Here is a 15,454-nt window from a genome sequence, read left to right as displayed (position 1 = left end):
TTATTGGCTAGACAACAGACCTATCCCATTCCATAGGATATACAGGAACAGTACATTCCACCAAACCAGTCCATGCAGCTGTTTACACCACTCTTGTAAGTCCTTCCATCTTTTCTCATCCACTCTTACTATTGTAAACCCTCAATTTCCTTCTACCTCCTATGCATTTTATATTTTCTCCTTAAAAGCATCTGTACTATTTGCCTCAACTATTCCCTGTTTCACATGCTCACCAGTTTTTGGATGAACAGATTTCTTCCAAATTCTCTATTGAATTTCTTAAAGACTTCTTGAAGACACAGTGATCAGTGCTGCTGCCTCACAATGACAGGGACTGGGTTCGATGCCACCCTCAGGTGATCGTCTGTGTAGAGTTTGCACGTTCTCCCTGTGTCTGCATGGGTTTCCTCCCACAGTCCAAAGATATGCGGGATAGGTGGCCTGGCCATGCTAAATTGCCCATAGTGTCTAGGTGTCTAATTAGCTGTGGGAAATGCAGGGTTACACAGATAGGATAGAGGCGTGTGTATGGGTGGGATGCTTTTTGGAGGATCGATGAGCTGCATGGCCTGCTTTCACACTGTAGGGATTCTATGACTATTTCACATCGAATGGCTCTAGTTATATCATTTCTCACAAGTGGATATATTCCATCTGTATACAGTCAACCAAATCTTTCCAGAATTTTAAAGGCTTCTATTAGTTTACTCCTCAGCGTCAATTTTTAAAGAAAGAGACCCAGTCAGTCAATCATTCCTTCCCTGAAATGGCTGCACAATTGCATCAGTGTATGGATTTGTGATCCTACTGTTCAGTCCACAAGCACAGAAAGAAACAGGTTTGAAATCATAATGTTAGTCAACAATAACTTGCATTTACATTGTGCTTTTAATATTGAAAAACACTCCAAGTTGTTTCAGAGGTGCAATCAGTACTAAATGATGGGAAAACTTACTGTGAGAAATGAAAGAATGTTGGTTAAAGGCTGGATAGGCTGGGACTTGTTTCACTGGAGTGTTAAGAGGTTGAGAGGCGACATGATAGAAGTTTATGTAATAATGAAAGGTATATATAGAGTTAATGGTAGTTGTCTTTTCCCTAGGATGGGGGATTTCAAGAGTAGGGGCACATTTTTAAGATTAGGGAAGTTTAAAAAAAAAGAGGTAATTTTTTTACACAGAGAGGGTGGTTCGCATGTGGAATGAACTTCCTTAGGAAGAGGTGGATGCGGGTACAACACTTAAAAGACATTTGGATGGGTACATGAATAGGAAAGATCTGGAGGGAGTATAGGAGTTGGGAGGTCATGTTGCAGCTGTACAGGACAGTGGTTCGGCCACTTCTGGAGCATTGTGCGCAATTCTGGTCTCCCTCCCACAGGAAGAATGTTGTGAAAATAGAAAGGGTTCAGAAAAGATTTACAAGGATGTTGCCAGGCTTGGAGAGTTTGAAATATAGGGAGAGGCTGAATAGGCTGGGGCTATTTTGCCTGGAGTGTCGGAGGCGGAGGGGTGACCTTATAGAAGTTTATAAAATCATGAGGGGCATGAATAGGGTAAATAGGCAAGGTCCCCCCCACCCTACCCGTGGTGGAGGAGTACAAAACTAGAGGGCATAGGTTTAAGGTGAGAGAGGAAAGATGTAAAAGGGATCTCGGGGGCAGAGTTTTCACACAGAGGGTGATGCGTGTGTGGAATGAGCTGCCAGATGAAGTGGAGGAGGCTGGTACAATTACAACATTTAAAAGGCATCTGGGTGGGGCATATGAATAGGAAGGGTTAAAAGGGAGATGGATCAAATGCTGGCAAACGGGACTAGATTTATATAGGATATCTGATCGGCATGGACGAGTTGAACTGAAGGTTGTGATTCCATGCTGTACGGCTGTATGACATGGGCCAACAGCAGGCAGGTGGGACTAATTTGTTTGGCATGGACTGGTTAGACCGAAGGGTCTGTTTCTGTACTGTGTGACTCTATCAGAGGGGATAAGGGAGGATGGGAGCAAACTGATTTACACTGGATGGGAATTCCAAAATTTCAGGCTTAGCCAGCTGAGGATAGGACAATGGGTCAATGGGAGAGTGAGATGCACAACAAAGTTCAGAAGTAGGTGGGGGTGATGTAGGTTTGAAACTGTCATACAAAGAGGCAATGTCATGAAATGATTTGAAACAAAAATGTTCATTTTTAATTGGTGGCATCTGGGGGACAAGGTGCTTTCTTAGTTCAATTTTGCCAAAGGTTATGGAGAGATCAAGGGCAAGGAGGGAGAATGAACCACAGTCACAGAGGAGGTAATTTGGTACTGCTTTTGGCTATTTTGAGATAGCGGGAAACTACAAACTGACAGAGGATGGATATACAAGTCAAACACAGAAACTCCTATAATCTTAAATACAAACTACGCAAGTAGTGACTGAACAAGAACTACAATCAAAGGTTTGCAACATTAACAGAAGCAACAAAATGACAAAGGAGTAGCTGAATGTGGAGAATATATGCTTCCAAGAATAATATTTTATTTGGTCATAAAAGTAAAAATATTTAAATTACAGATGTAAAGTAGCTTTATACATCCCTAATTTTAAATCTCAGCCATTGATAATTTCAGCTACCTTAGCTCTAAACTTAAAATCCTTCCCCAAGCATTTCTACACCACTCCTCAAAATGCTTCAATCTCTTTGTTTTCATCTCTTGTGTGGCTCAGTATCAGATTTAGTTTGAAAAGACTAATGTGGAGCACCTCAGAATGTCTTGGTAAGTTAAAGCTGCAGTATAACTGCAAGTTGGTACTGTTAATAATGCTTAAGTGAAAAGAGCAGGAGACGAATTGGAAAAAAAAAAATTGATAGACAATACACAACAGACAATACAAATGGTCTGAACAATGAATCAGATTGACAAAACATTTTAAGATATTGGCTTGAATCCTCTCACTGGAGCTACGTTCCAACATGTGCCTGTGCTGTGGTGGTACAATGCCTAATGACAGTCCTGATGTGGAGGTGCCTGTGTTGGACTGGGGTTGACTAGGTCAGACGAAGGATCAGCACTCCGAAAGCTTATGATTTCAAATCAACCTGTTGGACTATAAACTGGTGTCGTTTAACTTCATACCTAATGACAGCCCTGTTGACATAGAGATCAGATACCCAGAGTAAATCTTACAGCAACCTTAGTTTAAAACTAAGCACAATTTCACTCTGTTGTCTTGGCTATGAAGATCCAAGAGGTATGGGCAGAAAAATTGTTCAAGGAAAGCTGGAGGTGCCAGATTAAATATTGTTCTGCACTTGACTTAACCATGCACATTGATTGGCAGTATCCAGCATCATCTTGCTGTACTTAGTACACATTTTCCACTTGTGACAGTGTGATGGTGACTCTGAACCCAGAATTCATTATTTGGAGGAATCTAATTACACAGTATCACTGGAGAAATAATCTCCTTAAATGCTGAATAAAAGTAGTGGAACTTTTATTTCTGATTGAGGAGGCAGATGCTCCAGCATATTGTATAAATAAAGGATATACTAAAATTGGAATGATAGAGAGAAGATTAGCATGGCCCCTGTGCAAGGATGACATGCACATTTGTGAAATGTTGCATATTTTGACCATTGCAGGTGTTTTTTTTCTGGGTGAAGATTTCTGGTAGAGGCAATTGTGGTAAAGGCCTTCGTAAATATGGTGCCAAAAAGGCGTAGTAAAGTCCTTTGAGATAATATTCAGGGTATTACCAAGCCAGCTGTTTGTTGCCTAATATGCCACAGCGATGTTAAGCACATCTCTGGCCTCATTTATGATGAGACCCATGGCAGCCTGAAGGTTTTTTTAAAAAATTAATTAGTACAAACAACATAGCCACATTCGGTTCTGACCCACTCCCCTGCTCCCTACATGTCCTGTTGCATGAAATGCTTGTACTCTTCTGACCAGAGGTGTTCACATATTATTGGAGGTATGGTTTAATTTGAACTACTTTTTTAAAATCTGTGCCTATTTTTAAACAGGCATTTGTTTGATGGATGTATGGACAAGATACATCCATAATTTAAATGCTGCAAAGCGGAGTTTGCTTTGTGATAACAGACAGAACTTTCAGAAAATCAAACCCTTGACTGTTTCCTCACTGAAACATTTGCATTGGGTATTATTCTCACCCTTTAGAAATAACATTTGTGTTTTTATTTCTCTGCCCAATTTTCCTGATCACAATACGTGACTACAAATGCCACAAAAAGGATTGCTGCACAAACTGCCATAGAAACATAGAAAATAGGAGGAGTAGGCCATTCAGCCTGCTCTATCATTCAATATGGTCTTGGCTGAGCATCCGATTGAGTAACTTGTTTCGACTTTTGCCCCATACCCTTTGATCCCTTTAGCCCCAAGAACTATATCTATCACCTTCTTGAAAACATTCAAAGTTTTGGCCTCAACTGTTTTCTTTGGCAGAAAATTCCATAGGCTCACCAGTCCCTGGGTAAAGAAAATTCTCATTTATGCATTGAGCCAATGTAACAATTCAATATATTGCATGCCCTGTAGTCTACACACTAATGGTAAAGGTAGATCACTGTATTTGGGTCATTTCTGTTCCAAAGAAGTTTCACTTTATTGGTCAAACTACTTGCATTTATGTGAAAAGGTTATGTTTGTGGCTGAATGGGGACAATACTCCAAGGGGTCACAAGGCCATCACACTGAAGGTCTGTATGTTTTGATGTGGTCAGGTATCCTGCTGATGTTTGAGCCAACTTGAAAGCTGCTCCTCGTGATTTATTGAAGAGCCACTTCAAACTCTTGGCTTTAGTTATTCGTCAGTTTGGTGCATTACCTTTGATCTTCACTCAATGTTAAAAAAAAGGTTTGATGTTTGCTTGGTGGCAAACAGGAAGCTTTGATGCCCAGTTTATGTGACAAATGTTAATCCAGGATGAACCTACTACAGAATTAAACAGAGGAGAATGCAAAACCATGTGCACTAACTACAGAGAGTAAAATTCTCTACAGTGGGAAATTGGTAGATTAGATACAAGAGTGCAGTCCTTGAAAACTTCAATATCTACTCAGAGGTTCTCTGGCACCAATTGTTTGTTATATTTAGCACTTACAAATATGGTAAATAAATGTATAATTATTACAGGATGCAGGTATACTGTGCCTGTCCTTCTAATCTTGAAATGGACATCTTTCAATGATTTTGCAGGTAACTGCTCAAACAACAAAAGGTTAAGTGTTGGATCAGCCAGCTTCCCCAGTAGTCTTCGATGTAATGCTGAATTTACACAGTGCTTGCTAGAGTCTATTATTAGAGACTCAAATAGATGTGTGCGTGGTGGTAGAGCTTGAATAATGCATTTTTCTGTTGTGTCTAGTTTATTTAACAAGATTTGCACTGTTAATCTTTAATTTTAATTTACTTGAAGACTTTCCAAATGCATTTCTTAACAAAAAATGTCTCAGGTCTGATCTCATATAACGACCTAGGGTATTAGTTCAGGACAGTCAAAATTCTCTGTAATCAAATTTCAAATGTGGCTGCCTTCTTTTCAATCCTTTTTAAAAAAGCATGAATTTTGTTCCAAACTCAGTACAAACAATCAATGACACTGATGTAGTCACTGCATGTCAAAAGTTTGATTTCTTGTTCGGCACCCTTGGCACAGCAGAACTCTCCCATTCCAAAACCAAATATAAAATTAAGCGGCAACAGGGAACTTGCTTTAAGTAAACATGGATACATTAGGCAGAATGCATTTTCCGTCAGCTCCCAGCTGAACTGAAGTTCAGTACAATTACTTTCAAAGTTTCTACTTTAACCAAACATAATTGTGACCAATATTAAGTTTAGTTCCAAGTCTAGTATTACCAAATAGGAATTCCAGTTGTGAAACCAACATATTTAAGTCTGATAAAGAATCATAGACTCAAACCATTAACTCTGGCTTCTCTCTACAGATGCTACCAGACTTGCTGTGTTTCTCCAGCACTCTGTCTTGGTTTCAGATGTCCAGCAGCCGCAGCTCTGTTTTAGTATTTAAGTCTATAATTGGCAGTCACTGGACCATATAGGGCACTAACAGGAGCACCTCTGGTATCATCCCCTGGAAAGAGTCTATAGTTTAAAGTCCTAAATTTACAGGCTTTCCTCTGCAATACCTGAATGCGAGATGAAGTGATGGTGCTAAAGGCAAGTTCCTCCCCAAGTGCTGTTCAAGGAGATAGGAGAATGTGGAGAGTTGAACTGAAAAGGGCCAGGATATTATTATACAGGATCATGAAGATATTGTTGGTCATGTGGGAATTATTTGCAAAGCTCAAAGAGCTTGCACAGAGAAGACAGGCCAAATGGCCTCCTCCTGTGCTGCAAGATTTATAAAACATTGAGTACTCAAGCAGTTTGAATAAGGGGAAATAATAAGACACGTTATTGAATGGATTGCAATGATTGGAATGTACTTGAACTATCTCAGCTGCCAGTGAAACAATTAAAAGGATTGTTTGGTAATCAACAGAAATTTCCACAACACAGCCAAGAACATGTCAGAAAGAAAGAAATGTTATTGGCAGTTGTCTTCTTTCCTCTCCTCAGGAAGAGGACCTGTCATTATCTCCCATGACACTGGCAAACACACCACTGAACAAATTGAATTTGTTGTTTTTTTGCAGGGGGAATAAATTTAAAGATGATTCAGTGGAAAAAGCTACATCCTTGACTTTTACTCCTCAGCATTCAGTGTGACTTTTCTTAGGAATGACTGAGGAAATACAGAAATCACACCTCAACAGGACCATAGAAAAAGTTGCTTCAAGTCAATTAAACTTTTTTTCCAATCCTTTGATGCAACACTTTTTAATTAACATAGGTAGAGGAAATCAAAATAGTCACCCTTCCACAAATCATTTAGATATTCCACTATGGCAGCTGGTTTACAAAAATCAATTACAAAAATGTACATTTTCCATGTAGCAATTAGATTATCCCAGAATTTTATATTTAGTCATCAATGTGCATTTAAGAAAACATGAAATGATTTTCTAATCTCTGTGAACAAGACATTTTCCTTTTCGTGTTAAATTTCAGAACATGAAAGCTTCCTGTTACTCTAACAATAAAAATTACCTTTTGTTATCTATCCTCTCAAAACTCTTCAGAATGCTGTGCTCCTCCAGAATGCTGCCTTGTCACAGTTGACACCAATTGTCCTAAATTGGACTTCACCATGCAGCAAGCTTGCACCTATATAATCCTTGCCTAGTGTCTCACCGGGTGCAAATGATCTATTCTCTTAGATGCAGTAACAGTATCTGAGCAGTTTGTGGACATATGAAAGCTAGTGACAGTATTGCATCTTCACCTCTCCTTGGTATTCCTCCAAAGCCTGGGCAAGTTGCACCTGTTAGGTATCTGTAAAATGCAGAAAGGATAGTTTATGGTGTTTACATCATTTGATTATTGCAAATCAGAAGTGCAGGGGAGGGCTTGTGGGGAAGGGGGGCTTAACGGGATGTGAGGAGGTTTAGGGTTGAGGTTGTCATCATTTGATTTGCTTCAATCCCATCATTTAATAGAAAACACCACTCCTTCCAATTAGCACCCACTTTGTGTTACCTTGTCTCGTGGCGATAATGTGGTGCAATGGGTTTGTACGATATGGTGTGATGGTTAAGTAGTTGATTTTTAAACTGAGACATGGCAATGAGGGTTGCAGCAATGGTTTGGGAGGCTTTAGGTCAGGGTCCTGATACCAGTAAGTGGACTTTGGGAGATTTGAGCACAGTCTGAGATCAGTGGTATAGTAGATGGAATTTGAAGATGCATTCATTGACCTCAATTGCTCTAGTGAAGTCACTGACCTTTACAGCTCTGGCTCCAGGTCCTTGGGGATTGATCCTTGGCATTGATTTCCATGGTTATCTGTTCTTATTGCACTTTGAGTGCATGAGAGTCCACTGAGGGCATAGGACATCTCTCCTCTTCCCCACTTCCTTCACCAAGGCTTTTTATGCAGAGTCTTAAACTTCTGGAGCCAGTCTCCTTCCATGTTTTGCTATTCTTCACTGTTTCTGCGAGTTCAGGGTCACTTCTTGCATGACTGGCAACACTTACTGGAGCCACAACACACCTCTTCTTAAAGAGGTGCACAGCTTTAAGTGGCACTTTGATGTTACATCTGTTCATCTAGCCAACAGGTGGTTAGTCCTAGCTACGTACAACACTAAATTGGTATGCTGCCTGTACCTCATTATATAGGCACCATTAATCTCACTATGACAATTAGACTCATTTTCAGCTGCTATCCAATTTACCTATGTATTTAAAGTCATGCCACTGTTACACTTAGTTAATCTCAGCACTCAGGGTGTATTTCACTTCACTGGAAAAAAAACTCATATTTCACTGCATCTGCAACCCGTCAGCTCCACACACCTTCGGACATCCTTCTCTCCACTGGTTTGCCAAGTCTGCTAACATTGATGCAGTAACCCCCAAGTACTATGGACGTTTACAACTTGTAATTCTGAATTTTTTTTTTCCAAAACAAGGGGGCTAATATTGTAAATTAAGTGGCTGTCTCAAGAGAAAAAAAGGCCATGAAATGTCATCCATAATTCTACCTTTAAATGTTTAAAACTAGTACAACAAGATTCACTCGCACCTGCCAGAATAGATTATGCGCAGAAATGAAGTTGTTAAATAAGAACAATTATTTTGCAGATTCACGGCCAGCCAATTTTTGTTCACAAGATGCATCCAAACTTCAAACACCGTAAGAAAGTTTAAAACAAAAACAAAAATCAAAAAAATTGCAAAGGGTTGTCAATTTAGTTTCTTCATGAAACTTTCTTGCTTTTTAAAATAAGCATTGGGTCAGATATCATTGAGCATATCAGCCACCATTGGAATGTCTCGACGAAAAAGATTCGTATAAAAAGCTTCTAGGTGCTCTGACTTGGCTGCATGTAGAGCATGGGGTCCTATAACAAATTTAATTCAGAACTAGTGAAAAGTCTGTGCATCTCAGTTAAATTAAAAAAGCAGCGATATTTGGAATCAATCATATTCGTCATTCTGTAGCACTATTTTGAGGTAAACAGAGAGGGCAGGCCATTGTGTCATTCACAAAATCTACTGGTTTTTCCTTCTGAGAATTCATCATATACTTTCATGGAAACCTTCCAAATCTCATTCCTTCAATACATCTCCACATGTTAATTTTCTGCTTCTCAGCACAACTTTTCTTGGAGACAAATTTATTGGATACCATAATGGCAAGATGGTGTCTAGAATTCATTTGTTGGGAAAAGTCATAAAATCACAATGGCAGATCTGAACAAGAATTACCAGCGCCTGTACTAGATGCTTGCTGAACCTGCAGAATTGTGGCATCAATACCCACTTATAAGAAGGTCCATGAGAGAAAAAACATGTAACAACTGCCATAAAAATGTAAAACACCGTGAAAAATATCTTGTTTAAGGATGCATTAATGACATATGATACCATATTTTCAGGTTTGCAGACTGTGTTCTATGTGTGGGTTGACAACTCATCTGCATGTGGGTCCACGAGGTGGTGGAGTGCAGTAATTTGTGGTCTACCAACTTCACCTTCTTTTAAGGGTCAGTGTCACACATTTCCTATTTTTTAGAGATAGTAGGAACTGCAGATGCTGGAGAATCCGAGACAACAAGGTGCAGGGCTGGATGAACACAGCAGGCCAAGCAGCATCATAGGAGCAGAGAGGCTGACGTTTCGGGCCTAGACCCTTCATCAGAAAAGGCCTATTTTTTAGTTTGTTTGCACTACTTCATGACCCGAAAATGGTTTAAAAAAAAAATACATGGTTTTACTAAATTTCAGTTTGCCGTGTGTGCTGTTGTTCTCAATTTTAGTTGGCTAAAGCCTAACTCTGGCTAGAACCCAACCTTGATTCCCAATATAAATCAAGTGCATAGTTTGCAAATTTGCTGCTTACAAAATTCTCCAGGAACATATTCCCACTAACAACAGGACTTTACTATAGTCAACCAAAATCATCTTTGCAAGCTCTACATTTAGCCCTGAGTTTACTTATAATATGTCGTGGAATTAGTACAATGTAACATCAATTCTCTTAAGCTCAAGCTAGAAATTACACGTCAAAATTACTTTCCATTTGTTGCAAACACAATTTAAAATATATGTAAATCCAACTGTAAAACATCCAAATTTACAGACTATACCTTTTGCCCATGTTCACTGAAAATCAAAGTCATTACTCCTGCCTATCACAATCAGCATTTTCATAGCTGTAAATCAACCTTCAGCACTTCTAAACATTCATTAACTAAAAGAAAAAGTTGGTACTCATCAGGCTTCTGATAGCTAAGAAGGTATTGAAGACCTTTAGCCCTTTATGGTTTTCTATCACAATTTAATATAGGCATGCTCTTCAAAACAGTCTTTAAATTGCCAATCTTTGTTATTAAAGTTTGATACCGTTTCAAATGCAGCTTTGAAACAAATTTTGTAACTTAGAAACCTGAAATTCAGGGAGTCATCAGATGCAATGACAAGGTTATGACATTTTTTAAAAATCTGTTTGAGAGAGAATGGAAAAAATAGAAAACAGTAATACTGCCATTTAATACATTTAAAATAATTTGAGAAATGTTTCACGCTATGATTAAATATTGTAATTTAATTTTCCAAAGATGTATAATTTATTTAGCATTATACATTTTAACTTACTCGCCACCACGATTGTCCTGAATCCACAAATAACGACTACCTTAGGTTTAATACATCAGTACAGTCAAACCTCAACAGGCTAAACTCTTAAGAGACTGATTCATTAACAATGGTTCTCAGCTTTTCTACTGCTTACAGTAGGATCGTTCAGAATAACAGAAAAAAGGTTCTGAAAAGGAGACATAATTTATCGATCTGTTATAAAGAAGCTCAACTATAGAGCACAGCAACATCTCCTAAAGTAAACAGGATGGATTCTGAAAGATGAAGTGGCATTGTGCGCTACACAGATCCAGCACATCAGGTGGCCCTATTCAAAAGATGTCCATATGCAAAAGCAGCAGAAACAAGTGTCTGCACACACCAGCCTTTGAACGATGTAATTAAAGAAAATGTGGAAGACGTACTCTTTGACAGGATATCATGATGCAGTCAATTTGATTTCAGTGTATACCAATGACTGTTAATTGTAAGCAATTTAAAACAAAAATAAAGAACATTGAGGACCTACACCCATTGCACAGAGTCCTGTTAAATGCGTAGTTTTACTATTTAAATCTTTAGTATATAATTTTCCACCTACATTACATGCCACTATTTTTCAACCAAAACTGCTGATGAATTCAGGATCATGTCCTGCATGATAGTACCAGTAGTACACAGTCAACAGTTTACATTAAGCTTAGCATTTAAAGATTTGTGTTACAATCACATCTGTTATAATTCCCCTTGTAAATGCTTCCCTTGCAAATAAACCTCAGATTGACTAGCAGCCCCAAGGTAGGTACATGTGATTATTGACTAAATAAATAGTTACTTTACGAAGTGAAACCAATATTATCGAAGTTAGACACCACAATAACTACTAAATACAGTGTATAGATATACCGGAATCTTTCAGGTGGCAAATGTGGAATGCAATGCTTTAAATGAAATTCAAGTAAACTGCACAGAAGGGCTCTTTCACATTAGTATGTTAGCGACACTCTGTATCAGGCATTTCTTTTCAACAAATGGGACGAGTATTCTAGAAATCATCTTCAATTTAAGCAGAGATGATATGCTCAGAATAAAGCAGCACTTATCAGCACAATCAGGATACGTAAAGTACAAAGTGCAATTACTGTATCAAAAAAGATAAAACTCTCAAAATCATTTACATAATTAAAATATACAAAATACACTATAGCTGGATAGTCCATCTGAGACTGCGGTGTGGTGCCATTAAGTCATCAAGCGTGCTCAGGTCATAGGACTTCGAAGCCGGCAAACACCCCCTTCTATTGCTAATGATTGCCCAGCCACAGCTCCTGGTGGAAGCCTTGAAATGTGAGTCTGTAAATGAACATATTAGCCATTTTAGGATTTTAAATTAACAATGGGGTTGTTTGGCAACAAAGTGGAATCAAACATTGCCTCAATTACACTCTTAGGATAAAAAAAAGTAACTACAACGCTATTGATTTAAGTCTCTTCAATATCATTTGTACTTGCAATAAATTCTACAACTACATTTGGTATGCACTTCCTCAGAATTTCAGCATCCTTAATATTCTGGTTGGAGGAATGAAGTGAGAGATGCTGATGAAAAGTGAGTTATTAAAGACTACAATCACATAAACTGGTTAGGCAACTGCACATACTCTTGGCAGCAATACTGACAAACTATCAAATCTTTTCTCCTTTTCCTCTTCCACCAAAAAAAACTCCATTATTACCAGGGCTAAGGGAGAACTATTATTCTTCTTACTGTTCAACAAATCACTGCATAATGAAATTCAACATAAATTAAATCTACAAACCATCCAATTGGACCCTTTGATGTTACATAACAGGGATAGCTCACAGATTCTCAGTTTATATTATTCAAATGGATCTTCAGTTCAGAGGTTTGAGTGTTGTTTTTCCTCTAGTGTTAGGCTGTTCTTGTCGTATGGGCCAAAATAAAGACTTGTATTTACATAGCATCATTCAAGACTTTTGCAAAGTGCTTTTGTGATAGTGTCATTACTACATTCTCCTGCATCACAGCAAAGTCCCACAAGGAATAATGTCAGTGATGAGCAGAAAATTTTTTTTCTTTAATAATTTACCAGATGTGGACACTGTAGGCATTGTCTTGAGTAGGTGACCCCTTATTCTGAGATGATGCCCTGTGGCATTAGGCTCTCCCACAAGGTGAAACAGCCTTTCCGTATCTAACTTATCAAGGGCCCTAATAATCCTGAAAGAGCCTTGAAGTAACTAAGGACACTGATAACACAATTCTGAAGATGGATCCCCACCCAAAACATTAACTTTCCTACTCCTATGATGCTGCCTGGCTTGCTGTGCTCCTCCAGCTCCACACTGTGTTATCTCTGACCCAGCATCGCCAGTTCTTACTATCACTCAGGACACTAGCTATTGTTATTAGACAAGCACAACTATAAATTAGGTATGATTAAGCTTTTAAAATGAGAGTTAGATTCTATCCTGTTGGATAGGATACTTGAGATGGAATAATGAAAAGAGTTGCATATAAAAGTACCCAAGCAAAGGAATTTGATTAGATCCTTGGAAGTACAGCATTTACTTTTAGAATCATTGCCCCTTGGTATTGCTTACTAAAGCACATAGTACCGCAGAAGATGGCTGGGCAAGTTTTTTTGAGAGACCACATTTCCTGTTAATGTGCTTACGTCACAGGATAGCTGGGTATAGAATCTCAGTGCAGCATTAAAGATTTTCCTTTAGCTAGTTTCTGTTCTTTCTTTGTGCCTCTGCTAGAAAATTATGCAAGGCTTGGGTAAATGGAATCGGTGGCTAAACATGTGGATGGGTGTGCTTAAATGGACCAGACACTCTAATCTCACCCTTTTTGTATATGCATAACCTCTTCCCAGTGGAGACTTCTACAGGAGGGCATTGTAAAGGCTTCCTAGGATTCTGGGACACAAGTATGTCTGACAGCAATCTAGCACTGGATTTATTGCAGTCAGCTTGATCAATTTATTGCAATGAAAAGGTTTTAATCAGTTGACAGTAATACTGAAAGGACACACTTTGAAGATCAAAAAATTGTTAAACTGTTGTACATATCACAATAATATAGCAAAGGAAGTAACTTTGCAGTTCTGAAATAAACATATGGGACAAATAACAGCCTTATATTAAGCAGTGGAAAATGAACAGCATCTGTGTCCATGGATGGAAAGAATGGTTTGACCAGATTAGTACTTGATCTGACTCGAGGTAATGTCAAGAGCCAAAAAATTATACCCTTCTACACTTAGAGTTCATTCTTGCATTTGGTCAGCAGATTGCAAACAGAAGTGCATAAAATACTGATTTATGTTTAAAAGTACATGTGGATTGGCAGCACATTCAAAGGGAATCATTAAAAAAAAAACAAATGAATATTATGTAATGTACATTTAGGAACTTATACTGCCACCATGGTATGATTTAATTAATAAACTAACTGAAGGCAAAACTCACATCCTCATTGTACTAAATGGAATCCTGTAAAATGGCAAGTATTTCTCCCCATCAGTTTACTTAAAAAGGTTTTTGTGGTGGGAAACTGAACAAAAATAGTGACAAGCTGCGAACTGTAGACATTACAGCACAACCAAATGAGGATTGATGACATAACAGCTAGCAGATACCTGACTTATCACTTAAAAATGTTAACTTCTTGCAGACAGACCAAACAAAAACAGGGTTACTATTAGGTTAAGATCTAATAAATCTGACAATTGTTCAGAAAAACAAGGTGTCAACCGGAAGATCTTACAGATTTGCCATTTCGCTACAAAATGGGGAGGTAACAAAATACTCGGACATGCATTTATATATAAACTTTAGCTAGAAAATCTCCTTGGTGACTTATGGAGATAACACTGAAAATTAAGAGATAGCAAGAACTGTCGATGCTGGAGTCAGAGATAACACAGTGTGGAGCTGGAGGAACACAACAGGCCAGGCAACATCAGAGGAGCAGGAAAGTTGACATTTTGGGTCAGGACCCTCAGAGAAATGGGCTCAGAGAAGGTATTATTTTACAGGAGGGCCCCAACCTGAAAAGTCTACTTTTCTGCTGCTCTGATGCTGCCTGGCCAGCTGTGTACCTCCAGTTCCATTCTGTGTTATGTCTATAGGCTGCAGATTAAGCCAGGTGGAAGAGTTAACTTTTTAAAATTCATTCATGGGATGTGGGTGTCACCGGTTGGGACAACAATTATTCTCCATTCTTGGTTGCCCTTTAAAAAGTGAGCTGCCTTCTTGAACCACAACAGTCCATCTGCTGTACATAGACTCGCAGTGCTCTTTGGGAGGGAGTTTCAGGATCTTTGATCCACCAACGTTGAAGCAACATATTTCCAAGTCAGGGTGGTGAGTGGATTTTTGGGGGGGTGGGGGGAAACTACTTGTAGGTGTTAGTGTTCCCGTGTACCTGCCACCTATGTCATTCTACATGGTAGTGGCTATGGGTTTGGAAAATCGCTGAATTTATGTAGTACTTTTTATAGATGGTACATACTGCTGTGACTGAGTTTGGGTGGTAGATGGAGTGAACATTTGTGGTTGTCGTGCCAATTAAGCAGGCTGCTTTGTCCTCGATGGTGTCAAGTTTCATGAGTGCAGTTATCCAGGCAAATGAGAAGTATTTCATCACACTCTTGATCTTGTGCCTTGCAGACAGGCTTTGACAGACAGGAGATGAC

At 38.8% G+C, this 15,454-nt stretch overlaps 1 protein-coding gene and 1 non-coding gene across 3 annotated transcripts in view; one reads left to right on the top strand and one right to left on the bottom strand.

Annotated features, from left to right (window-relative positions):
• Nucleotides 1–3,516: 3,516 nt before the first annotated feature.
• Nucleotides 3,517–3,620, top strand: LOC125484126. The gene has a single exon (XR_007262981.1). It is a non-coding gene; the product is annotated as a U6 spliceosomal RNA (small nuclear RNA).
• Nucleotides 3,621–10,675: 7,055 nt separating this feature from the next.
• Nucleotides 10,676–15,454, bottom strand: part of tasp1 (taspase, threonine aspartase, 1) — a 98,582-nt gene continuing 93,803 nt past the window's right edge. For both annotated transcript variants that reach the window (XM_048600573.1, XM_020533047.2), the window contains one exon: nucleotides 10,676–12,080. In XM_048600573.1, the coding sequence (XP_048456530.1) occupies nucleotides 12,032–12,080 (49 nt within the window). In that variant the 3' untranslated portion in view covers nucleotides 10,676–12,031. The remainder of the gene's footprint in view (nucleotides 12,081–15,454) is intronic.

The sequence above is a fragment of the Rhincodon typus genome, chromosome 9, assembly GCF_021869965.1.
Source record: "Rhincodon typus isolate 14 chromosome 9, sRhiTyp1.1, whole genome shotgun sequence".
Lineage (NCBI taxonomy): Eukaryota > Metazoa > Chordata > Chondrichthyes > Orectolobiformes > Rhincodontidae > Rhincodon > Rhincodon typus.
Note: the sequence above shows the minus strand (reverse complement) of the source record. Positions and strands in the feature narration are given on the sequence as shown.